The sequence below is a fragment of the Procambarus clarkii genome, chromosome 16, assembly GCF_040958095.1.
Source record: "Procambarus clarkii isolate CNS0578487 chromosome 16, FALCON_Pclarkii_2.0, whole genome shotgun sequence".
Taxonomy (NCBI): domain Eukaryota; kingdom Metazoa; phylum Arthropoda; class Malacostraca; order Decapoda; family Cambaridae; genus Procambarus; species Procambarus clarkii.
In genome coordinates this window covers 12,973,758-13,000,439 of record NC_091165.1, presented here as the reverse complement: position 1 = coordinate 13,000,439, position 26,682 = coordinate 12,973,758, and the positions used below count along the sequence as shown (strand labels likewise).

At 46.6% G+C, this 26,682-nt stretch overlaps 1 protein-coding gene across 2 annotated transcripts in view; it reads left to right on the top strand.

Moving 5' to 3' along the window:
- LOC123760071 (uncharacterized protein DDB_G0286299) overlaps positions 1-26,682 on the top strand; it is a 43,211-nt gene that overhangs the window by 14,154 nt on the left and 2,375 nt on the right. The window contains exons 1-3 of one of the 2 annotated variants that reach the window (XM_069325282.1): positions 17,310-17,448; positions 17,986-18,163; positions 23,915-24,119. In XM_069325282.1, coding sequence (XP_069181383.1) covers positions 17,368-17,448; positions 17,986-18,163; positions 23,915-24,078 — 423 coding nt within the window. In that variant the 5' untranslated portion in view covers positions 17,310-17,367 and the 3' untranslated portion in view covers positions 24,079-24,119. Of the gene's footprint in view, positions 1-17,309; positions 17,449-17,985; positions 18,164-23,914; positions 24,120-26,682 lie in introns of those variants that run through there. The other variant, XM_045745514.2, reaches the window with a different exon arrangement.

Below are 26,682 nucleotides of genomic sequence, written 5' to 3'. Positions count from 1 at the left end.
CATAACATGGTGGACACGGCCCCATAACATGGTGGACACGCCCCCATAACATGGTGGACACGGCCCCATAACATGGTGGACACGGCCCCATAACATGGTGGACACGGCCCCATAACATGGTGGACACGGCCCCATAACATGGTGGACACGCCCCCATAACATGGTGGACACGGCCCCATAACATGGTGGACACGCTGCCCAACAAACTCGCCCCTTGGGGGCAAAATTTAAAATTAAAAAAGTTTATAATAAGCCTCTGGGAAGCCTAATGGACAAAAATATGATAGTGTCTATAAAAAAATCTTAATATTTAAGGTATAATTATAGTCAAGCAATTTAAATAGGACTTTTTCAATATTATGCCTATTACTTTTGTAGGTATAAATGAATATATATATGACATTGCTGAGTAAACAAAATAGGTGCAAATGGAAAAAAGTTTATACAGTATATTGTTTATGAAATAGAACAACTCTCGAAATGTTGCACAGGTAATCCGTAAGTGGTACGTAATGTCAGTGTGTAGACTCTCCTCATCACTACCTTCACCTCCATGGCGGTGTTGGTGCCAGAATGGAAATCCAGTACAAATGTTGTTCTCGATTCTGACCGTTGCCTTCCCTTCCCTTTACTGGTGTACAGTCTTATTCTGGTCCTTTATTTCTCTTATCTCCACCCCAGGCACATATCTTCCACGTGTGCCTGGGTGTGTAGGCTGGTACATATGAAACATGGAGTGTGGGCGGCCACGGCCAGGACGGGTTGAGGGTGTAGGGAGGTGGGTGTAGGCAGGCGGGTGATAGGAGGCGGGTGAAGGGAGGCGGGTGAAGGGAGGCGGGTGAAGGGAGGCGGGTGAAGGGAGGCGGGTGAAGGGAGGCGGGTGAAGGGAGGCGGGTGTAGGGAGGCGGGTGTAGGGAGGCGGGTGAAGGGAGGCGGGTGTAGGGAGGCGGGTGTAGGGAGGCGGGTGTAGGGAGGTGGGTGTAGGGAGGTGGGTGTAGGGAGGTGGGTGTAGGGAGGTGTGTGTAGGGAGGTGTGTGTAGGGAGGTGGGTGTAGGGAGGTGGGTGTAGGGAGGTGTGTGTAGGGAGGCGGGTGTAGGGAGGTGGGTGTAGGGAGGCGGGTGAAGGGAGGTGGGTGAAGGGAGGCGGGTGAAGGGAGGTGGGTGTAGGGAGGTGGGTGTAGGGAGGTGGGTGAAGGGAGGTGGGTGAAGGGAGGTGGGTGTAGGGAGGTGGGTGTAGGGAGGTGGGTGAAGGGAGGTGGGTGTAGGGAGGTGGGTGTAGGGAGGTGGGTGTAGGGAGGTGGGTGTAGGGAGGTGTGTGTAGGGAGGTGTGTGTAGGGAGGTGGGTGTAGGGAGGTGGGTGAAGGGAGGTGTGGGTGAAGGGAGGTGTGTGTAGGGAGGTGTGTGTAGGGAGGTGGGTGAAGGGAGGTGTGTGTAGGGAGGTGGGTGTAGGGAGGTGTGTGAAGGGAGGTGTGTGTAGGGAGGTGTGTGAAGGGAGGTGTGTGTAGGGAGGTGGGTGTAGGGAGGTGGGTGTAGGGAGGTGGGTGTAGGGAGGTGGGTGTAGGGAGGTGGGTGTAGGGAGGTGGGTGTAGGGAGGTGTGTGTAGGGAGGTGGGTGTAGGGAGGTGGGTGTAGGGAGGTGGGTGAAGGGAGGTGGGTGTAGAGGCAGTGCTGACGCACCCACCAGTGACGTAGGTGGTGACGGCATCGATGTTCTCGTCCCTCTGAAGTATGTCTTCGTCATGAGACGGGGGGGGGGGGCTAAGAGAGGCGGGCAGGGGGTGGGGTGGCTAGGTGAGACGGGCGGGGGGTGGGGGGTGGTGGCTAGGTGAGACGGGCGGGGGGGGGGTGGCTAGGTGAGACGGGCGGAGGGGGGGGGGGTGGCTAGGTGAGACGGGCGGGGGGGGGGGTGGCTAGGTGAGACGGGCGGGGGGGGGGGTGGCTAGGCGAGACGGGCGGGGGGGGGTGGCCAGGTGAGACGGGCGGGGGGGGGGGCTAGGCGAGACGGGCAGGGAGGGGGGTTGCTAGGTGAGACGGGCGGAGGGGGGGTGGCTAGGTGAGACGGGCGGGGGGGGGTGGCTAGGTGAGACGGGCGGGGGGGGGGTTTGGCTAGGCGAGACGGGCGGGGGGGGGGTGGCTAGGTGAGACGGGCGGGGGGGGGTTTGGCTAGGCGAGACGGGCGGGGGGGGGGTGGCTAGGTGAGACGGGCGGGGGGGGGGGGGCTAGGTGAGACGGGCAGGGAGGGGGTGGCTAGGTGAGACGGGCGGGGGTGGCTAGGTGAGACGGGCAGGGAGGGGGTGGCTAGGTGAGACGGGCGGGGGGGGTAGCTAGGTGAGACGGGCAGGAGGGGGGGTGGCTAGGTGAGACGGGCGGGGCGGGGTGGCTAAGTGAGACGGGCGGGGGGGGGGTGGCTAGGCGAGACGGGCGGGGGGGGGGTGGCTAGGTGAGACGGGCGGGGGGGGCTAGGTGAGACGGGCAGGGAGGGGGTGGCTAGGTGAGACGGGCAGGGAGGGGGTGGCTAGGTGAGACGGGCAGGGAGGGGGTGGCTTGGTGAGACGGGCGGGGGGGGTGGCTAGGTGAGACGGGCGGGGGGGGGGTGGCTAGGTGAGACGGGCGGGGGGGGGGTGGCTAGGTGAGACGGGCGGGGGTGGCTAGGTGAGACGGGCGGGGGGGGGGGGGGTGGCTAGGGTGAGACGGGCGGGGGTGGCTAGGTGAGACGGGCGGGGGTGGCTAGGTGAGACGGGCAGGGAGGGGGTGGCTAGGTGAGACGGGCGGGGGGGGGGTAGCTAGGTGAGACGGGCAGGAGGGGGGTGACCAGGTGAGATGGGCAGGGGGAGGGGTGGCTAGTGGACCTCCTCCCGTCACGGTGGAGGAGGTCCTCGCTAGCTACTCCCTCCCGTCACGGTGAAGGAGGTCCTCGCTAGCTACTCTCTCCCGTCACGGTGAAGGAGGTCCTCGCTAGCTACTCTCTCCCGTCACGGTGAAGGAGCTCCTCGCTAGCTACTCCCTCCCGTCACGGTGAAGGAGGTCCTCGCTAGCTACTCCCTCCCGTCACGGTGAAGGAGGTCCTCGCTAGCTACTCCCTCCCGTCACGGTGAAGGAGGTCCTCGCTAGTTACTCCCTCCCATCACGGTGAAGGAGGTCCTCGCTAGTTACTCCCTCCCGTCACGGTGAAGGAGGTCCTCGCTAGTTACTCCCTCCCGTCACGGTGGAGGAGGTCCTCGCTAGTTACTCCCTCCCGTCACGGTGGAGGAGGTCCTCGCTAGTTACTCCCTCCCGTCACGGTGGAGGAGGTCCTCGCTAGTTACTCCCTCCCGTCACGGTGAAGGAGGTCCTCGCTAGCTACTCCCTCCCGTCACGGTGGAGGAGGTCCTCGCTAGTTACTCCCTCCCGTCACGGTGAAGGAGGTCCTCGCTAGTTACTCCCTCCCGTCACGGTGGAGGAGGTCCTCGCTAGTTACTCCCTCCCGTCACGGTGGAGGAGGTCCTCGCTAGTTACTCCCTCCCGTCACGGTGAAGGAGGTCCTCGCTAGCTACTCCCTCCCGTCCTGTGTGATGGACGCCACAAATGTGGACGAGTCTTATCTAACAAAAAAACATACTGTTTTTGTTTTATTATATTCCTAATTCAAATGTAATCATAATTTGGTATTATCAATAATTGTTCCGATTTGTTGTGTCATGAAGCGCCACTATCCACACCATAACCAGCCATCAGACATGATTACCACACACAAATATGCACAAAACAATAACCTGCTGGAGCGAAATGTATGGTTGGAAATTCAAAATAGACCCAATGAAGAGTAGAGGATCAGATACTAAGAACATCGGAGGTTCAAGGCTATTCACTCTCCTGCCACCAAATATAAGAAACATGCAGGTGTTTAAAGATACAATTGGACCGGTTCCTGTAAGAAGTGCAGTCCAACTGGCTCATGGTGGATATGTGAGCCTACGGGGCGCTCCAAGCAACAGCCTTGCCGATCAAGATATTATCGGACAAGCAGAAGACGATGAAAATAAATAACCATTGTTGCAGCCACTTCTACAAATCTCACAATTACTGCTATAAGTACCACAATGACAATCATCACTAAACTATGAACACTGCCGCCCAGACATAACCACCATTGGGTACAAACCCCAAAAATTACAACCACTATAATGGACACTACAAATGCTACAATCAACACTAATTGCAATCCAACCACTGTTACAATCACAGCAACTATAACATAAGCACAAATATAATTACAACCACAACCATTCTTATAACCTCCACTTCCTGTGGTTTTTCTCTGTGGACTGTTTCAAGACTTCTACTCCCGCAGTCCTGCCCGACTCAGGCATGTTGGGCAATAGCTTAATCGGTAAGACTGTTGCTGGCAGCGGCCTGCATACCCTCATACATCACAACCTGGGTGACCTCACAATTACAGAAACCTATCTAATTCCCTCATGAAAAATTCAAGTCTAACCTTGGTTCCGGTAATATTCCCTACACCTGTATGTGCTGCAGGGTTGAATAGCCATGGGTTTGTGATCTTCATAGTGTCCTGGTGTGCTTATGGCATCTCTAATTTTCATTGAGTCTATTTTGCATTTCTTATATTTTGCGCATCAGTAAATTGTTAGTCAATTGCCAATTTGTCAATTTGATGTTATATAAATCTCTTCCTTATTTCAGAGAATACATTCCCAGTGCAGGAGGTTTAGTAATTTAGGCGTTTATTGTGTCAGTGCGTGCAGTATATGTTCTCTATATTCCTTCCATTTCAGACATCTCTCCTGCCTTGAAAGAGGAGGTGAGTAGAGAGAAGTCTTCTAGGTGGGGTAGCACATGACTGGAGTAGAAGCATTATAGTGGCATCTTGTGTTGACAGCTCTCATAATGAACTATTATTTTACTAGCTTATGCTAAGTATGCTTTGTTATGACCACTAAACGTTAATCGTCCGACACTATTACTCTTAGACTCGCTATCCAGTTTGAGCCCTTCATTTTTGTCTGTTAATATATGTACGCAAAGTAGTTGGAATTTGCTGGTTTTGAAAACCATGTTGTTAACTGTTCTCTCATTCAAGTCTTTGTTGTTACATGTTTGTAGTATTTTCATGTCTTCTACTGAAGCAATTATGTTGATTTTGGCATGTAGAGAAGAGTAGAGAAGAGAGGAAGGTGCGTCAAGTGGAGGAATGAGGAGGAGAAAGGTGCGTCAAGTGGAGGAATGAGGAGGAGAAGGGTGTGAGGGAGCTGAATGAGGTACTGAAGGACCAGACCAACAGACTCAGGAAGACTGGGGGATGCCTTGTAATACAGAGCTGTAGTACAGCAGTCATCGTTCTCGACTAACAATCGGGGACCCCAGGTTCGATGCCTGGGCTGGAGAAAAATGAGTAGACACGTTTCCTCTCACCTCAATGCCTCTGTTTACCTAACAGTAAATAGGTACCCCGAGAGTTAGGCAAGTGTTGTGGGATGCTGCAATTATTACATCGCCAACGGGGGACTGTTAAGGAGCCGAGAGGACCGACATCCATCATGTTGCATGTCTGTCTGCTTAACATAATTGTTTTTTTCTTTCAAGATGTCACCATTTTCTTATGTATTGCCTCGCGATTCTAAATATAGGCCTAATAATTGTGGATTTTTTTCCAATCAGTAAAATATTTTGGTTTTCTTCTTGTCTCGTGTACGACTTTGTGTTGTCTTCCCCTGAGGTGCTCATCTCACCCTCCCGCACCACTCTCAATAACTCCTAATATTAAGAAAACCAAAAATTGTGCGTTTCCTTGTAAACGACTTTGAAAATATTATTTAAAATCTGTTATTAAAATTAATTCATAAAATTTGAATTAACGAGTTAGCCATTAATTTTACATTTTCGTTTGTTGTAGGATTAACTCAGATGTGGGTGACTGAAGTAAAATAACATCACTGGTCTCAGATTTATCATTTAAAATAAAAATTCTTGGGTCACATGCTTCGAAAATCTTATATTAGATGATTATTTAAGTACGATAAGTTTCATAACTGATTACTGAATAAGGGTCAGAGTTGTAACATCTTCGTAATCATCAGCACCTATACGTACAAACCCATTTTTATACCATTATATAATAAACATCATATGACATCAGTTACAACACCTCTGGGGAAGCTCAGACCCTTTAAGCCGTAAACTGCAGTCTTAAAAGGTATACATTTTTGTTAAGGGGCTGACTAGGTGCTAGGGACAGTGTGAGGGACAGTGTGGAGGTGTGAGGGGGCAGTGTGGAGGTGTGAGGGGGACAGTGTGGAGGTGTGAGGGGGACAGTGTGGAGGTGTGAGGGGGACAGTGTGGAGGTGTGAGGGGGACAGTGTGGAGGTGTGAGGGGGACAGTGTGGAGGTGTGAGGGGGACAGTGTGGAGGTGTGAGGGGGACAGTGTGGAGGTGTGAGGGGGACAGTGTGGAGGTGTGAGGGGGACAGTGTGGAGGTGTGAGGGGACAGTGTGGGGGTGTGAGGGGACAGTGTGGAGGTGTGAGGGGACAGTGTGGAGGTGTGAGGGGACAGTGTGGAGGTGTGAGGGGACAGTGTGGAGGTGTGAGGGGACAGTGTGGGGGTGTGAGGGGACAGTGTGGAGGTGTGAGGGGACAGTGTGGGGGTGTGAGGAGACAGTGTGGAGGTGTGAGGGGACAGTGTGGAGGTGTGAGGGGACAGTGTGGAGGTGTGAGGGGACAGTGTGGAGGTGTGAGGGGACAGTGTGGAGGTGTGAGGGGACAGTGTGGGGGTGTGAGGGGACAGTGTGGGGGTGTGAGGGGACAGTGTGGAGGTGTGAGGGGACAGTGTGGAGGTGTGAGGGGACAGTGTGGAGGTGTGAGGGGACAGTGTGGAGGTGTGAGGGGACAGTGTGGAGGTGTGAGGGGACAGTGTGGAGGTGTGAGGGGACAGTGTGGAGGTGTGAGGGGACAGTGTGGAGGTGTGAGGGGACAGTGTGGAGGTGTGAGGGGACAGTGTGGAGGTGTGAGGGACAGTGTGGAGGTGTGAGGGGACAGTGTGGAGGTGTGAGGGGACAGTGTGGGGGTGTGAGGGACAGTGTGGAGGTGTGAGGGACAGTGTGCAGGTGTGAGGGGACAGTGTGGAGGTGTGAGGGGACAGTGTGGGGGTGTGAGGGGACAGTGTGGGGGTGTGAGGGACAGTGTGGAGGTGTGAGGGACAGTGTGCAGGTGTGAGGGGACAGTGTGGAGGTGTGAGGGGACAGTGTGGGGGTGTGAGGGACAGTGTGGAGGTGTGAGGGACAGTGTGCAGGTGTGAGGGACAGTGTGAGGGGACAGTGTGCAGGTGTGAGGGACAGTGTGAGGGGACAGTGTGGAGGTGTGAGGGGACAGTGTGGGGGTGTGAGGGACAGTGTGGAGGTGTGAGGGACAGTGTGGAGGTGTGAGGGACAGTGTGGAGGTGTGAGGGGACAGTGTGGAGGTGTGAGGGGACAGTGTGGAGGTGTGAGGGGACAGTGTGGAGGTGTGAGGGGACAGTGTGGAGGTGTGAGGGGACAGTGTGGAGGTGTGAGGGGACAGTGTGGAGGTGTGAGGGGACAGTGTGGAGGTGTGAGGGGACAGTGTGGAGGTGTGAGGGACAGTGTGGGGGTGTGAGGGACAGTGTGCAGGTGTGAGGGGACAGTGTTGACATAGGGAGATAATGTTCAAGTGACAGTGTAGGGGTTGTGAAGGGGTAGACCCGTGGTGAACAGAGGGCTGTAGAGCAGAGGGGTGAGACACGGAGGTGTGACAGTGTAGAAGAGTTTCACGTGTGAGGTGTGAGGGAGATGAGGGAGGAGACCAGCAGGCTGGCTAACAAGATGTCGGGTTGCTCATGGTGTATTGATCTACCACCAACACCACTGGTTGCTCCCACGGACGCCACCAGCCCTTCTGCTGGTCTTGCCAACGGCTCTCACACCTAATCAACCGCTACATAATTTACGGTGATAATTTATGAGGTGTTCCCTACGAACAGCTTCCAATTGATAAAATATTATAACGATTATCAATACTTGTGTTTGCAGTTACGTCAGTAATTATACCTGTGTTACTCGCATGGAGAACTACATTACCCTCAACACCTGAGTAATATACCGGAGTAGTCTCATACTGTACAACCTTATACAAGTATACTTGTCATGAGCGGTAGGTGTCGGTGGTGTGTGAGCCAGGAGTGGTGGGTGTCGGTGGTGTGTGAGCCAGGAGTGGTGGGTGTCGGTGGTGTGAGAGCCAGGAGAGGTGGGTGTCGGTGGTGTGAGAGCCAGGAGTGGTGGGTGTCGGCGGTGTGTGAGCCAGGAGTGGTGGGTGTCGGCGGTGTGTGAGCCAGGAGTGGTGGGTGTCGGCGATGTGTGAGCCAGGAGTGGTGGGTGTCGGCGGTGTGTGAGCCAGGAGTGGTGGGTGTCGGCGGTGTGTGAGCCAGGAGTGGTGGGTGTCGGCGGTGTGTGAGCCAGGAGTGGTGGGTGTCGGCGGTGTGTGAGCCAGGAGTGGTGGGTGTCGGCGGTGTGTGAGCCAGGAGTGGTGGGTGTCGGCGGTGTGTGAGCCAGGAGTGGTGGGTGTCGGCGGTGTGTGAGCCAGGAGTGGTGGGTGTCGGCGGTGTGTGAGCCAGGAGTGGTGGGTGTCGGCGGTGTGTGAGCCAGGAGTGGTGGGTGTCGGCGGTGTGTGAGCCAGGAGTGGTGGGTGTCGGCGGTGTGTGAGCCAGGAGTGGTGGGTGTCGGCGGTGTGTGAGCCAGGAGTGGTGGGTGTCGGCGGTGTGTGAGCCAGGAGTGGTGGGTGTCGGCGGTGTGTGAGCCAGGAGTGGTGGGTGTCGGCGGTGTGTGAGCCAGGAGTGGTGGGTGTCGGCGGTGTGTGAGCCAGGAGTGGTGGGTGTCGGCGGTGTGTGAGCCAGGAGTGGTGGGTGTCGGCGGTGTGTGAGCCAGGAGTGGTGGGTGTCGGCGGTGTGTGAGCCAGGAGTGGTGGGTGTCGGCGGTGTGTGAGCCAGGAGTGGTGGGTGTCGGCGGTGTGTGAGCCAGGAGTGGTGGGTGTCGGCGGTGTGTGAGCCAGGAGTGGTGGGTGTCGGCGGTGTGTGAGCCAGGAGTGGTGGGTGTCGGCGGTGTGTGAGCCAGGAGTGGTGGGTGTCGGCGGTGTGTGAGCCAGGAGTGGTGGGTGTCGGCGGTGTGTGAGCCAGGAGTGGTGGGTGTCGGTAGTGTGAGCCAGGAGTGGTGGGTGTCGGTAGTGTGAGCCAGGAGTGGTGGGTGTCGGTGGTGTGTGAGCCAGGAGTGGTGGGTGTCGGTGGTGTGTGAGCCAGGAGTGGTGGGTGTCGGTAGTGTGAGCCAGGAGTGGTGGGTGTCGGTAGTGAGAGCCAGGAGAGGTGGGTGTCGGTAGTGAGAGCCAGGAGTGGTGGGTGTCGGTAGTGAGAGCCAGGAGAGGTGGGTGTCGGTAGTGAGAGCCAGGAGTGGTGGGTGTCGGTAGTGAGAGCCAGGAGTGGTGGGTGTCGGTAGTGAGAGCCAGGAGAGGTGGGTGTCGGTAGTGTGAGCCAGGAGTGGTGGGTGTCGGTAGTGAGAGCCAGGAGAGGTGGGTGTCGGTAGTGTGAGCCAGGAGTGGTGGGTGTCGGTTGTGTGAGCCAGGAGTGGTGGGTGTCGGTAGTGTGAGCCAGGAGTGGTGGGTGTCGGTAGTGTGAGCCAGGAGTGGTGGGTGTCGGTAGTGTGAGCCAGGAGTGGTGGGTGTCGGTAGTGTGAGCCAGGAGTGGTGGGTGTCGGTAGTGTGAGCCAGGAGTGGTGGGTGTTGGTGGTGTTGAGTGTCAGGGACCTGTGGCTGGTGCGGAGGCCCTCCAGTGCTTCTTTGGGAGCGTTTGCTACTGTTGCTCCTCTCGTGGTAGTGCTGCTGGAAGCTTTGGTTGTGGGATTGCTTGAGCTTTCTGTGGTCATAATATGTATTATGACCACATATTATACTTATAACAATTTTGCCACGTGAACATTTGCAGTTTTTGATATATCAGGAGAACGTCTACCCATTGTTTCAATATTATGTATGAGAAGATCTGTATTGTTATTGGTCCATAGTTTCCACTTGACACAATTTAGAAGTTTGAACATCACGTGAGGGGATAATCCCCGCACCGTTCATTGTAAACAATACTGGAGGTTTGGCAATATATGCAAGATTGGTAAAAAAAAATACTCAACTTTAGAATGTCTTAGAATTATACCATAGACTCAGAATATATATTGTACTGTGTAAGTTTGTAACATCGTAATCCTTTTTGTTTTCTGGTTGTCACTAAGTTTTCGTAATTGCACAGTTTAAACAACCTATCCTCAGGCCAGGCTCATTAGCGTCGGCCGGCCCCCCTTCCCTGACGCATTCTTCAATTTTTATGTATTGTGCATTAGAATAGGTTTACTCAACAATAAATATTATATATTAAAGTTCTAGGTATAGTTAGACATAGATTAAGTATCCAAGTTGGCGATTATTTGCATTTGAAGGACGTGAGTGAAGCACTTACAACCCGTCCTAAGACCAAGTCCATTCTACCCAGCGGTCGACCCCAAAGACTCAGTCATCAATTTTAACATGCTGTTCATTTAAAATAGGAATTTTCTCAAAAATAGTAATAAATGAATATTGTTACATATTAGCATACTGTGCATATTTAATCACTGGTTAGATGTTTATGTTCTGTTGGCGATTATCTGTATTTGCAGTACGCGGGTGAAGCATTTACAACCTGTCCTCGACTCAAGTCCATTACATCCAGTGGTCGACCCCACAGACGCATTCAAACTTTTATATGCTGCTAATTCAAAACGGGAATGATCTCAAATATTAATATTATAATATATTTGTGTATTGTGCATATATAGGCATAAGTTAGGTGTTTAGGTTCTGTTGGCGTTTATTTGTAGTACGTGGGTAAAGAATTTAAGCGTTGTGGTTCGAACAAAATTCGTCAGTAAAGCATTTGTTCCAGAAGTGTTCGAACGAAATCAGTTGTGCAACCCGTCCTCGACTCCGTCCATCCAGCGGCCAACCCCACAGACCCATTCATAAATTTTTACATGCTGTTAATTCAAAACGGGAATTTTCTCAAATATAAATAAATATTATAATATATTAGCATATTGTACATATATAGACATGTGTAAAGTTAGGTTAGGTGTTTAGGTCATGTTGGCGATTATTTGCATTTGTAGTACGTGGGTGAAGCACTTGTTCCGGAAGTGTTCGAACGAAATCAGTTGAGTCTTGTGCAAACCATTGCAGACGAAGCTGCAAAACTTGCAACTAAGCGAAGAAATGTAGACATTTATATACCACAGAGCCTATCGCAGATTAAGAAAGTAATTAAAAATAGAGCAATGCAGATGTACAGTGACCACGACACAGCAGTTGCAACATCAGGATCTGCAGGTTGGTTCAAGAATTCAACCAACTACGAACCACTTAGTTTGATGAAAGGGAGCAGTTGAACAACAGAAGTACACTTACATCGCATTAGGCTTGGAAACCCATGTGCATGGGAAATAGGCTTACAGGTTCCGGAAGATGAGAGGAAATGTCAGCACTGTGGAGAAATGCCCGACAGACCACTGGAACATCATCTAACACAGTGTACAGTTACAAACCCATTAAGATTTCAACTTAGATTCAACAGAGCATAAAAAGTTGTTAAACACATTGGGCAAAATCTTCTGAAACGACCATACGAGTCATAAATACTCATACTTTGCCTAAGTAAAACAGAAGCAAGCAACACTTAGTGGGCCAACCAGAGGCTTAGGGGCTTTAAAGCCTCTGGCTAGGCCTGGGAAATTTCCTGCGCGGAAATTCCACGCAGGAATTTCCCTGAAAAATTATATTTCCCGTTCAACCCATCCTGGACTCAAGTCCATTACATCCAGCGGTCAACCCCACAGACGCATTCATAAATTTTAACATGCTGTTCATTCAAAACGGGAATGTTCTCAAGTATAAATTAATATTATAATATATTAGCATATTGTGTATAAATAGGCATAGGTTAGGTTAAGTCAGGTGTTTAGGTTCTGTTGGCGATTATTTGTATTTGTAGTACGTGGGTGAAGCATTTACAGCGTTGTGGTTCGAACAAAATTCGTCAGTGAAGCACTTGTTCCGGTTATGTTCGAACGTCAGCAGTTGTGAGTCGTGTGTAAACCGCTTTTCATTCATAAACAGGGCGTTTGGCGGGTGCATGGAATCACTTTTGGATCTTTGTTTAGAGGACGGGCTGGCGACTCGCAACTGATGAAGTTCGAACACTTCCGGAACAAGTGCTTCACTGATGAAATTTGTTCGAACCACAACGCTATAAATGCTTCACCTACGTACTACAAATACAAATAATCGCCAACAGAACCTAAACACGTAACCTAACCTACATATATATACACAATATGCCATTATAATATTTATTCATACTTGAGAAAATTCTTGTTTTGAATGAACAGCATGAAAAAAATTATAAATGCGTCTGTGCAGTCGACTGCTGGATGTAAGGGATTTGAGTCGAGGACGGGTTGGACTCAGCTTGTAGCGAGATTGATTGATAATCTCGTAGTGCTTGCTAAATGTAAACAAAGCCGCCGTGATTGTTGAAAGATGTACATATATCGTAAATGGTTGCGTACTTGCTTGATGAATCAGAGTAGCTGGACAGGGTTCATTTATGTGAAAGATTACCGGTTAACATAATAGACATGTGATCGCTGGATTATTTGGAGTGAAGTTTAAACATATATGAATAAGGTTGATTGTATATAAATAAGAGCTGCCTCAGTGTTAATGTCTGGCTAGTGATTACTCTTGGGATCAACAATGGGACATTACAAGACATTACAATGGGACATTGGAGAGTGCTAGAACATTAGTGAATAACGGGAAATTAATAATCAGGGAGACAGTGGGTGAGAGGTTGAACCTCTTCTCTGTTTTACAGGAAGGAATAAAAGCAGGGGAATAACAGAACATTAACGGGAACCCAGTTAAGAACTTGAGTGGAAACTGTCAGCAGGAAAGATGTACAACAGAACAAAAAGGTAGGAGGATATTGGTTGGGATTCCCATATGAATAGGGCATTGTGCTCCAGATTTGCTGAAATATGTGCCCAAAAAAAGGTCACAGAGGGCTGTTGGGAATTGGATTAAGGGTCAGACGACTTTCAATTCTGTTAATAGTCGTTGTAGTCTCGTGGTGCAAGTACTGGACACGTAAAGGGCCATGGAACCTCTGGCTTGGTTCGAATTCTTCAGGGGTGAGGAGTTTTTTTTGTTGCGCGCGCGCGCACGCGCGCACACACACACGCACACACACGCGCACACACACGCGCGCACACACACGCGCGCGCACACACGCGCACTACGGCGGGACCAAAGAGCCAGAGCTCAACCCCGCAAACACAACTAGGTGAGTACACAGGGCCCTGGTAGCCTGGTGGATAGGGGGGGGGCTTGGTAGCCTAGTGGATAGCGCGCAGTACTCTTAATTCTGTGGCGCGGGTTCGATTCCCGCACCAGGCAGAAACAAATGGGCAAAGTTTCTTTCACCCTGAATGCCCCCGTTACCTAGCAGTAAATAGGTACCTGGGAGTTAGTCAGCTGTCACGGGCTGCTTCCTGGGTTGTGTGTGTGTGTGGGGGGAAAAAAAAAGGAAGTTAGTAAACAGTTGATAGGCGGGCCAAAAGAGCAAAGCTCAACCCCAGCAAAACAACTAAATAAATACACCCACACCTATAATTATATATTTTTTTTGTATTTCAGAAAAACTCTTGACCCCTGAAGGATTCTAACCCTGTCAGCCATGGCCTCCATGCCCCTTGGTGTGTCCAGTACTATAACCAGTTAACTAACAGAATGTTCAAAAATATTGGAAAGTCATCTGACTTAACCCTAATACCCGACAGAGCTCGTGACTATTTTGGGCACAGATTTCATCAAATCACTTCACTACTCACGCTGGGGCCGCATGAGTAACATTGATGCGACAAGCTTGAATGGTCCACAAGCTAACATACAGCAGAAAATTTGAAGGGATTTGATGAAATCCTTAGAGTCTCATCAACTAACAACCCAGCGGGTTTTCTTCCTATTGGGGAGTGTTGTACATGCTGCTATGGCGGTATGTCCACTCAAGATGAGTGGCGCTGCCCAATAAACTCGCCCCTCTGGGCAAAATTTAAAAATTTACTCCCTCCCTCTCTGCTGGCTTCGAAGTTCTCAGCAACTCCTTCCCCAGACAATCCTGCAACCCATCGACACGCTAATAAAAATGTTTCACTTGACATCTTTCTGCTTTCTATATGCTGTGAGGTGACTCCCCCACGTTTGGGCTGGTCCATTTTCTCCCCTCCCTAGGAGCTCTCCGCTTCCCGGGCGGCCCTCTCACTCAGTCGCCCACCAGCGGTCAGAGTGGATGGATGTCGCTACGCTCTCCAGGGCGTTCCTCCATCTTTACTCTCTTATTTTGGCCTTCCGCCTCATCAAAATATGCCTAACATATCAATAAACATTCGCTACGGTCACTGGGCACACGACCAACTGCAGACAATCACTGTAAACTGGTTAAAATTGTGCTTACCACAGTGTTAGTTGTATAAGGGTGCGCCCTGGCCCCAGCGTTGGACGTTGGCGCACTCCTCAGCCCACAAAAGTGCCATTTAAACTTCTCTACAGGGCTTTTATCCTTCCCAACTTGAGCACGAAGTCGTCTCCAGGCTTCACACAAGAACCCCTGAATAATTCTCCTCTTGACGGAGCACGTAAATAGGGTTTCTTCCCTCTACTACCAGGAGCTTAAAGACACAACATCCACCTTCCACGACTTCCCCTACTCGAGTAAGGTCAAGGCCCCTGACACGAGCCTCATGCCTTCCTCACAAACTTTCGACATCTCATGTCAAGTCATTTATGTACACATTTATTCACTGCCCATGCTTTTAACTGTTTGCCAAATCTAATCGAATGTTTACTATATACATTCACATGTCTATGTGTCTTTGACCTCTTATTTAGGTCAGGTCTTGCAGAATAACTCTCAAGGTAGACTCGTTTTTTAGCTACCTGAGATCGTAACAGAAGACAGTGTTAACTGACACACAAAAACATGTACTATCTATAGTAAGCAATCTTGGATTACTTCACTTGGATTGTGTAATATTTTATCCCATAATAAATGCTTGGACATTTGAAAAACATTAACGATAAGAGTAGTTTCTAAATTCTTCAATTTTTTTCATATTCAATTACATAATGCTGTAGGGCATGTGAAGAGTTGTGTTGTCACGAGGCTCGTCAAAACCAATCTGAAGTTAGTTGCTAATCAACTCCTTTGAAAGCATGGGTTTTGACTCATTTCTCAACCCGTTCTCCTAATAGCACGTCGCACTATTGACGCATACTTAATCTAATCGAAGGTCTGTTTGGCGTACGACAATGTACGCCAAACATTGTCAATGGGGCACAATAAACGATCACTCACAGATGGGTATGGGGCACAATAAACTATCACTCACAGATGGGTATGGGGCACAATAAACTATCACTCACAGATGGGTATGGGGCACAATAAACTATCACTCACAGATGGGTATGGGGCACAATAAACTATCACTCACAGATGGGTATGGGGCACAATAAACTATCACTCACAGATGGGTATGGGGCACAATAAACTATCACTCACAGATGGGTATGGGGCACAATAAACTATCACTCACTGATGGGTATGGGGCACAATAAACTATCACTCACTGATGGGTATGGGGCACAATAAACGATCACTCACAGATGAGTATGGGCACAATAAACGATCACTCACAGATGGGTGTGGGGCACAATAAACTATCACTCACAGATGAGTATGGGCACAATAAACGATCACTCACAGATGGGTATGGGGCACAATAAACTATCACTCACTGATGGGTATGGGGCACAATAAACTATCACTCAAAGACGGGTATGGGGCAAAATAAACTATCACTCACAGATGGGTATGGGGCAAAATAAACTATCAAAGACGGGTATGGGGCACAATAAACCAACCCCAACTATTAGGAACAATCAGCAAATTTAAGTACCACTGAAATATTGTTGCGATTATATATCATTATGAATAAAGTATCATTACATTACATTCTGCCCGAAACGCTTTGCGTAATAGTGGCTTTAGGCATTGTATATACTAGCTCTATCTATAAATTCATCAATATCTGTATCACCCCTTGTATGTATGTACTTTACCCAAATAAACATTTGAATTTTTTTAAATTTTGACATAGAGGCGCGGCCTCTGTGGGCGCGCGTGGGTGCTGCGCCAACTACTGCATAGTGGGGCCGAGGGCCCACCTGTTCATCTCAGGTCTCTCACGTATTGTTTCTCTGACGACTATGTGAATTGTTCACGAAAAATTGTCTTAGCGACAACGTACACTCAATATTTTGTCTATTATTTATTTATTAACATTTTATACTTGAGCAGGTCCGGCTCACAGTCATTGAATATGATTTTACAATGATTACCATATAAGATACTGCTTTTTTTTAATCATCTGACATACGTAAGAGACACTTATAGGTTTCTTGGAATTGGAGTCTGGAGTTGTCACAGTTGTGGGCCTTTTCATAACCATACATTCCATACATGTGTTGAGCGTAAGTCAGGTGTTTCAAGAGAAATTGGCTGAGAGGGTTAAAACTGAAGTATGTCAGCTGGCCACCGAATCAGAACTTATTTATAACCATTTATTTTCTCTTGTACTGTATCTGTACAACATATTCTGTCTTTACTATACATAATTTTTTGTTTACTTGCCTAAGGTTTTTTGAAAACTTTTCAAATGAGTGGTGAGTTTCCTCCACTCATTTACTGTATAACTATTGCCAAATAAGTTCTGACCCCTTGTCCTTGATAATGGTTGCAACAAAGAAATCAAAGGGTCGTGCTAAATGGAAATGAATCTGAATGGAGAAATGTGGTAAGTGGGGTACCTCAGGGGTCCAATTTGGGGCCATCCCATTTTGTCATATATTGTACATTAATGACATAGATGAGAATATTACCAACTACATCAGAAGATATTACAAACCACATCATCAAATTTGCAGATGACACAGATATATGGTAAAGTAGGAAATATTATTATTATAAAATATTAGTATTATAATAATATTGAAGTCTTACAAAGAGATCTACATGAACTCCACAGATGGTTTGGCAAAGGCTTTTTAATATCGACAAATGCAAGACCTTGCCTATGGGGCATAACAACCATCGTGGATCCCAGTTGAGTTCCACATTACTCTTGAAAATGTATTGGTATTCCTGTTACTAATGTTTCTAGATATAAAACTAAATGTTGTACCCCAATGCCATCGCCTTTTATGGTTTAACTGATAATTACTTCCAGAAAAATTTGCACGCTCAATATTATCAGGTCATTATCTTGAAATTTTCCTTTAAGAATTGGTTTAAAGTTTGCATATGTTTGTTGTAAATTGTAGATAAATGAATTCATATTTAAGCCAACCTAGATTGTGATGCTGTTTTTAAATGTTATATAAACAAGCATCCCCCTTTCACCCAACTTGAGTTTAAAGATTAATGTGAACATATTCATCTAATAGGGCCTATCTACATCTCTATACTCCACCCAACCCTACCATCACTGTGAGCACAAACCAACACAATTATCACCACCACGTTCTTATAATCTGTGTAATAAGTTACAAATAACATTATAGAGGGGAAGCACACTGTAAATTTTCAAATACAAGTTGAATAATTATAGTACTGTACTTGAATGAGAGTGGTTGGTTATAAATAGAACTTGCCTTGCATGGGCCCTTCTGCAGATTTATGTATTGTTATGTTCTTTAAGCTAAGCAAGAGAGTGGTGATGCTGTAATCACACAAAGCTAATATTGTAATTAAAATTGCCATAAATTTGTCACTGAATGTATTTTTATTGCAGAAAAAGAACCGCACCAGCACAGTTTCTCGAGCCACTGCTGAAGGTGAAGCATTGTTAAAAGAGATGGGATTTGAGGATAAGGAAACGCCTGGTCGGAGAAGAACCAGGGCAGCTATCAGGGGGGATGTTTATACTCCTCCAACCAAAAAAGAAAGGAAGGCAGCAGCTACACCAGGAAGTGAGTAACATTTTAAAATGATTATCTACTTCATTACTGTATGCAAATGAGTATGGGTGGACCTTTGACAATCTGTCGTCTTCCTGTCCTCGTCGAGGCCACTCGTATTAGTGACCCTTAGGTAAATTCAGTATATTTGTGAATTAATCAGTCATACCTAGGTTGTATTTTGAATTACTCAAATACAATATGCAAGATGCTTTAATATCTTATAATACAATAAACTTTGCAAGAAAGAAAATAACTGTTACAACGGCAGAGCCAGTGATCTTTATTGGCCTTCCTGTTTCCTTGGCACTTTCAGCATAAGAATGTGCTACTGTAATATCTTCTCAAAAGAGAAAATCAATAGGAGCCATGAGGAGGATTTGAACCTGCGCAGAGTACTCCCAAGCACATACTCTAGACCACATGACCACATGGTTGGGTTGACTGCATCTATCTGGACCTAAAAAAGGCTTTCGACAGAGTTCCACATAAGAGGTTGTTCTGGAAACTGGAAAATATTGGAGGGGTGACAGGTAAGCTTCTATCATGGATGAAAAATTTTCTGACTGATAGAAAAATGAGGGCAGTAATCAGAGGCAATGTATCAGAATGGAGAAATGTCACAAGTGGAGTACCACAGGGTTCAGTTCTTGCACCAGTGATGTTTATTGTGTACATAAATGATCTACCAGTTGGTATACAGAATTATATGAACATGTTTGCTGATGATGCTAAGATAATAGGAAGGATAAGAAATTTAGATGACTGTCATGCCCTTCAAAAAGACCTGGACAAAATAAGTATATGGAGCACCACTTGGCAAATGGAATTTAATGTTAATAAATGTCATGTTATGGAATGTGGAATAGGAGAACATAGACCCCACACAACCTATATATTATGTGAGAAATCTTTAAAGAATTCTGATAAAGAAAGAGATCTAGGAGTGGTTCTAGATAGAAAACTATCACCTGAGGACCACATAAAGAATATTGTGCAAGGAGCCTATGCTATGCTTTCTAACTTCAGAATTGCATTTAAATACATGGATGGCGATATACTAAAGAAATTGTTCATGACTTTTGTTAGGCCAAAGCTAGAATATGCAGCTGTTGTGTGGTGCCCATATCTTAAGAAGCACATCAACAAACTGGAAAAGGTGCAAAGACATGCTACTAAGTGGCTCCCAGAACTGAAGGGCAAGAGCTACGAGGAGAGGTTAGAAGCATTAAATATGCCAAAACTAGAAGACAGAAGAAAAAGAGGTGATATGATCACTACATACAAAATAGTAACAGGAATTGACAAAATCGACAGGGAAGACTTCCTGAGACCTGGAACTTCAAGAACAAGAGGTCATAGATTTAAACTAGCTAAACACAGATGCCGAAGAAATATAAGAAAATTCACCTTCGCAAATAGAGTGGTAGACGGTTGGAACAAGTTAAGTGAGAAGGTGGTGGAGGCCAAGACCGTCAGTAGTTTCAAAGCGTTATATGACAAAGAGTGCTGGGAAGACGGGACACCACGAGCGTAGCTCTCATCCTGTAACTACACTTAGGTAATTACACTTAGGTAATTACATTATGCTCAAAAGCAATGCAACCTGGAATTCAACTGAATCCTCAAGGGTCCCAAGACTTCCACTGAAACTAAGTCAGGGTTTCACACATTGCCCGCATGAACTGTGGCTGTGCTATGAGATGCTTTTCTTGAAATGCACAAAAAAATCACATTAATGTGATGTATCAATGATAAAATCAGTAGGAGCCATGAGGATTCAAACCTGGAGGTGGAACTCATATACTACAGCCAGAGTGCATGTAAGCAATGTGTGAAACCTTGAATTCGTTTTAGTGAAAGTCTCAGGACCCCTAGAGAATTCAATTTATCCTCCCACACATTTGTGACCCAAATGTGTAGGAGTGAAGTAGGAAGTTGTTCTCTCTCAAACATATAGTGTGGCAAAAGTGCTTATGAGTGTGTGTGAGTATGAGTGGGTGTCTGTGGTGGAAGCAGGCTGGTTAAGACATCTGGTACGTCAGGTGTTTTCTGAGAGTGCCACCAAAGGCACTAATGTCGCCGGTGGTGACCAGAAGCGACAGTGATAACAGTCTTAAACTCATGCACAATGGGTAGTTGTGTGGAGGGCCAGAAGACAGGTGACCAGATGTAGATTTTGGGGGGTTGAGTTATTGGCTAAAGCAATTGAGGCAGGCAGTATTATCCTGCACATGAAACTGGACAAGTCTCTCCAGGATGGACAGACCCCCCTTGAGCAGGAGCTCAATCAGTGACGAATGTCGCAGGTCCCAGGGTGGATGGGTTAATCCGCCCTCAGGCGGTGGGTGGTGGTATTACCGGATGGCCATCAGAATACAGGGAGACCAATGGCCATCCCACAAACTTGCACCTTGTTAGGGCAGAATCAGAGAGCTGGTATATGATAAAGTCCCTAATAGCTGCAAAGGGCTTGCTAGTTCCTGAAGGGTTGACCAAGTAGGAAACATCAGGCACTGGCTGCTCACCAAATAAAAAGACTGAAACCAGCCTATAGACACAGGCAGCTGTTAAAGGCATAGACAGTGCACAATAAAACTAGCACACAGCACCCTGAAATGGAAACCCTAGACTGCGTCCATCCACAAAGCCTTGCAATGAAGTCAAGACCCATACACAGCTGAGGGTGAGGCACCACTCAACAGAGAGCCAGCCTTTTAGAGACAGCTCCCGAATTCACCAATGATGATAACTCTGGCCAGGCAGGGACAACACCAACAAACACCTAGGTATAATCACTCAAGGCACTGCAGTTTGAGAGGGACAGATAATCAGTCACACACAAGAAGTGTGGCATAAAAAATATACATCATGAAGCAAACATTATAGCATGGAACAAGTACACAAGCAAATGACCCATGGGGTGAGAATACTGTAGCTTGAGATACCTCAACTAGTTACGTGTATTTATGCTTCAAGAAACTTATGTCAGTTTCAATTTAAATTTCAATGGCCATCACAGGACAGAAGTGCCCAGGATGGCAGGAACGAGGAGCAAAATCTACAATGGCATTTGCCATGCATGCTAGGGAAAAAAGCTGATGGGTCAAGGTTGGGAACTAAGTAGCTAGATGTGTGGCAGCCTGATGGCATGCAGGTTAACTAGCAAGTGAACCGATTCATTGAGTAGTTCATCTCGGTGCCCTGTTTTCAGTTTTTTTTTTACCTAGCTCTACTGAGTGTCTGTATTGTCTTGCTCCCATTTCTGGTGTCTTTTTCTTGGTATGTATGATCAAGTTCCCTGTGCCACTGTAGAGGGGGGGTAAAATTTTGTCCTCTGGTCCCTGGTAGGCTTGTAATGACTTGCAAGGGTATGAATTGGATTCAACTGGGTGGAGTTATCCAAGTAGTTAAACACCAAGGAGCCTCCAGAGGAGTCCTCCCAGAAAAACTAATTTCATGACCCATTAATCATTGAAGGTGAAGCAAAGACCCAATATGTGCATAAATGTATTATAAACCAAATTTTCAGATGTAACCTACATCCTTTCTCAAGGTAATGTATACAATGTTCTGAACAAGATTCTAGATGTTTTCATTTATACATCTGGCTGAGTGCCTCACTTGGCGACCATCATTAGATGTCGTTGTGATTATGCTTCCTTGGGATGTTGAAGTTTCAGAAGAATGCTCAATAATCACGTTTTCTAGGAATTGCGGGCAGGGTTCCACGGAATTCCATATCATGTTAGTGTGAGTTTTCTGTGTATTTGATGTTAAAGCATGTGGTGCATGAACTATGTTACCTACAAGGGTGCTTGGGGTCATACATAAAACTTGGATTGGCTTCAGGAGGGGATTGCAGACTTCCTGTGATTTCAGTAGAAAATCCAGTTGTGTGACTTCTTACCAAGTCAGGGTGGTCCAGTGGTTAGCGTTAGTGGTTGGGGATTTTCTCGGTTGCAAGTTCGAGTCACCTCAGAGCTCCAGTTGATTTTCTCATTGATATACTGTATATGATGTTAGTGTGATTTCGCTGTGTAAATAATATTTATACCTTGAAAATATTATAAACATAGGGAAGCCTGAATTACTAATACAATAAGGATGATACAGGTAATAATAATAATTATAGTAATTATTAGTAATACTGTAATTAGAAATGCTTTCCATTCACCTGGGCTCAAGGCGACTCGAACTGTGGGCCAAAGCTCTATTGGCTGTAGAAATAAACATTTCATTCCCCTCCTCCTCATTTTACCTCTGAAAAACTGAGGTGTACTAATGTAGTGTATCAATACAAATGCCACTGGAGAACTAAATGACATTAGTTTTATTATTTTATTATATTAGACAATAGTTACCTTATTCATTGTTGATAATTTCAACTTCAATTATATCTAGAACTAGAATTGCAACTTTGAGTCAGCTTCTAAAATCCAGTTTTTGACCAATTCTCATCATTTTTACATATACTGTAGTGCGCAAAGCTGTCTGTTCCACAATTTTGTCTTGTGGATTTAGCATAAACCCCTAAACATTTGGAGTTAAAAATTTATTTGTCTAAATTTGGAGCATACTGTACTGTATTTCAAATGCCTTATTGACAAATTTGTTTACAGTAAACTACACTGAAAAACTGAATTCTACAATGATTCAAATGAAGATCACATGTTATTCTGAGAGCATAATAACACCAAATGAACAATTGGTGATATTTTGTATTTTTGAAGCTGATTTGAAAATCTGAAATTATCCATATTAAATTTTATAATTATTTTTATTTTCTTATTTTTTCATGTTATGTTGGTGATCCTTTAGACAAAGTTGGAGCATTTGCCTAGTAGATTATGCAACAAATTTTTTTTAAAGTATTTGAGGAAGTTTGAGAAACTGAGTCCCTGGCCCCTTACGGGAGTTAGGCGAATCGTAGTGTGAGGTGTACCCACACATATAAATGTCTAGATTTTTCCTTGTAAGCTGATGGGATTATGGGATACTCATGCCATATGGCTTATGGGATACTCATATCCGTGCCACCAATAATTGGGTGGCTTAATCTTCATCAGTCAATCTTGTAAGCTCATTATAGATGTGTCAGTTTAACAGTGTACTCCTGAAGATGTCACATTGCTGATGAAACATTGAACAATAAAAATGGAAAGATTAACTTAGAATAGATTAGGTTTCATAAAATTTGTGTTAGTTTTGAATCAAAGTAAACAAAATTAAATCATATGAAATGTAATGGAACACTATCATTCCATACGAAAAGATATTTGAAAAATATAATATTTCAGGAAATTTGGCTTTTTTAGGCAACTTGGTCCATTAGGTACAACATACATATATATACAGTTTTTTTAAACATAACCTGCCTCCTCATGCTTCGAGTGCCAAACTTTACACATGCTACAATAAATTCTCTAACATATATTTGCTAATACAGTAATCTATACAGTTTTATGCCATCAGGAAGACAGAGTTATAAGAGATTATAAATCCATCATAGGAAATATAACTAATTAGAGAACAAAGATACACATTTTAATGAGGGTATGTTGCTGTCTGTTGAATTACGCAAACCAACCCAGTTCGTAAGAATTCTTAAGAAAGTTCTTAAGAACTTTCATAATACAATCATTTAAGAAGAAATACATGACATTTACTGAATCTAAGTCCAGATGTAGAAGCTCAGTCAACAAATAAATCAACAAAAAAATTGTACTACTGTATACCAAAACATTCATATTTTTTTTTTAGGTGGGCGCAGAGGCCGACCTCCAAAGAAGAGTGAAGAGAAGAAGGAGGAACATGTAGATAATGAGGAAGAGAAAAAAGAAGAAGTTGAGGAAGAGAAAAAAGAGGAGCCCACAACTGAAGAGTCTAGTGCTGATGGAGAAGCTGAAGAGGAAAAGACTGAATGAAGAGACTACAGTGGAGCTGTGGTACAAATGTTTACCTGATGGTGAGAAATCAATTACAACTTAGTACATTTACACAATAAGTTCAACCATATTTTAAATGCTTAACAAAACTGTTGTACTTTCACTTTCCACTTATCCTCAATTTCTTCATATATTTTTATTTTCCTTCTGTTTTATATAGTTCCTTGCAATTACTTGAGAATGGCTTTGTATATTGATAAGTAGGCAGGTAGGCTGCAAATTGCTTCCTGTGCAAATCCAATTAACCACAAAGGATACGTTCAAGATCTGTGAAAAGTTGTAGTTTTATCCGAAGGACAGAACCCTAGCGGTAAGCCTGACACCCCACTATGATACCTAACCAGTCCCTGAACCCTGTATGAATTGGGATGTGCCAATTTGTGTCCTTGAGGTCTAGGAACACCATCCAGGAATCTCTGCCTATAATACCAGGCAAAGCTGAACCAAGGTGGTCATGGGAAGGTTGGACAGGGAATGTTGTTTAATCCAGACAAATCGAGGATGTACCGTACATCAGCCATGTCCAGCATGGAGATTGGAAACAACTGGGACACCCGCCTTAGAGATGCTCAAGTCCATCCATTTCATGATGACCTCGCTCAGCTGTTTGAAAGTCCTGACCTAAAGTCCAGAACCCAGGAGAGGAGGGAGGGGAAGAGATGAAGCAACTCTACCAAAGGCTATGGGAGACAACCCAAAAGGGTCACAAATAGTGGGACCAGGCATTGGCAAAGCAAGCCAGATGCCCCCCCCCACCCCCCCATGGGGAAAGGAGGAGGGGGCATTTAGGGGGTTCAGCCATCAATGAGTTAAACTATGAAAGTGCCAGTTCAATCCAGGAGCAGCACCGTCCCTCTGTGATGCAGAATGGATGGCTGAATGCAGTTGGCTCTTCTGCTTGGCAGAAGAGCCAACCAATCAACACTGCTAATGCTGAATCCCCGGGATGTGTCCACTCACGAGGGTGAAGCAAGGGGAACCACCAAACACAAACAACCCTAGTATAAAGGGGGGAGGAACACCAAGGCAGACCCCACACCAGGCAAAAATAAAAAGAAAAGAAAAACCGTGCAAGAGGACAGCGTACCCAGTGGGAACAGAGCCGGCTGCTGTTATAGGTGAAAACTAGCTGCGCAGTACCCCGCACCCCTACCAGTGCAAAAACTACCACTTGCCCCAAGGCAACTAAGGAGGAAACCTCCCAAAACACTTGGGGAAGTCAATCACTAAGCAGCAAAAGACCAATAGAGGTAGACCCAAGGTGACTTGTGGAAGGGAACCCCAAGCCCCTAGGGCGGTACTAACAGGGCACTCAGGGAAGATGACCCTAAGCACGTGCAGTCCAAGTACCTGTGAATATTACTCCCAGCTTGCACACCACCGTAAGAGCAGTACTCAAACAGAGGACAGCACAACAAGAGTCCAGAGCTGGAGCCACAACAACCAAGCCGTATCCCATCAGCTGAAGAACTGCGGAGTGGATCGCCGGCACGGGGGTCTGGGGCTCCAGCCATGTCACATATCTGGAGCTGTGCAGACATGTGGCATGGCTCGTGTGACGACATGCCTGTTTGCTCGTTTTCAGTTGGGGAGTTCTGTCTACTCGTTTGTCTAATTTTGTCGTTTTTAACCAGAATAGGGGTTTGTTTTGTAGCGCTTACCTTTCTGGGTGCCTGTCCTGGTCGATGGCAGATATAGAATGCTCCAAAATCACATGTGCATTTCTATAGGCCATTGCTCCTCATGCCTCTCTGAGGGGGCCAGGTTCTGGCTCATGGTCCCCAGTAGGCCTAGATCGCCACCCACATTGATTGATGCCAAAGTTAGGGGTATCCATATCAGCCTCGATTGCTCCAGGACTCGCCCAGAAAATGACGTTTCATTACATTCAACGCTGGTTTATTTGCTACCTGGCGACGATCATTCTTTCTGCTTCCACTATGACGCCTGCTGGATCAGTTACACCTATGACCATGAGTCTTATGGAGTTTGTTCTCACTGGGTCTCTGCCCTTACTGATTTGACTTCAGGTTTGGAAGCCTTCCAGACAGCTGCCTAGCTTTGCAAGCTAGGTTTTCTTGAGTTAGGCATTTACAGCATATTGATTATCTAGATGTCTCAGAGATGGCCCTTATGTTGTTTAACACTTTCGCCCGGGCATGATGCAGCATTGCATCATCCGTTTACTGTCGGTAATGCCGGGGATGACGCAACATTGCGTCATCCACTTTAAATAATCGCCAAAAATCAGGTTTTTATCCGATTTTTTGGGGACTGGTTTTAAAATGCGTGCCGATGTCTTCCCATTTTCTTTGTTGAGCCTCGTGGCCCTCAGGCGGCTTGGCACACGCCGTGGGCCCATTGTTTTCGCTCCACTGTTGTGACCAATGTCGCCTCCCCTCGCATCTCAAACGTGTGAACATTTCGGCTATTTTCCGTGGCTATATTTCTTACTGCGGCTTTAGAAACTATCTATGCTTACTCCACGATGGATAGTGATCATAAACAAGGCCCTTCCAGGAAGAAAATTGCGAAAGAAAGGCTTGAAAAGGGCGGGAATTGGGAGTGTAGCTGGAAGGCGTC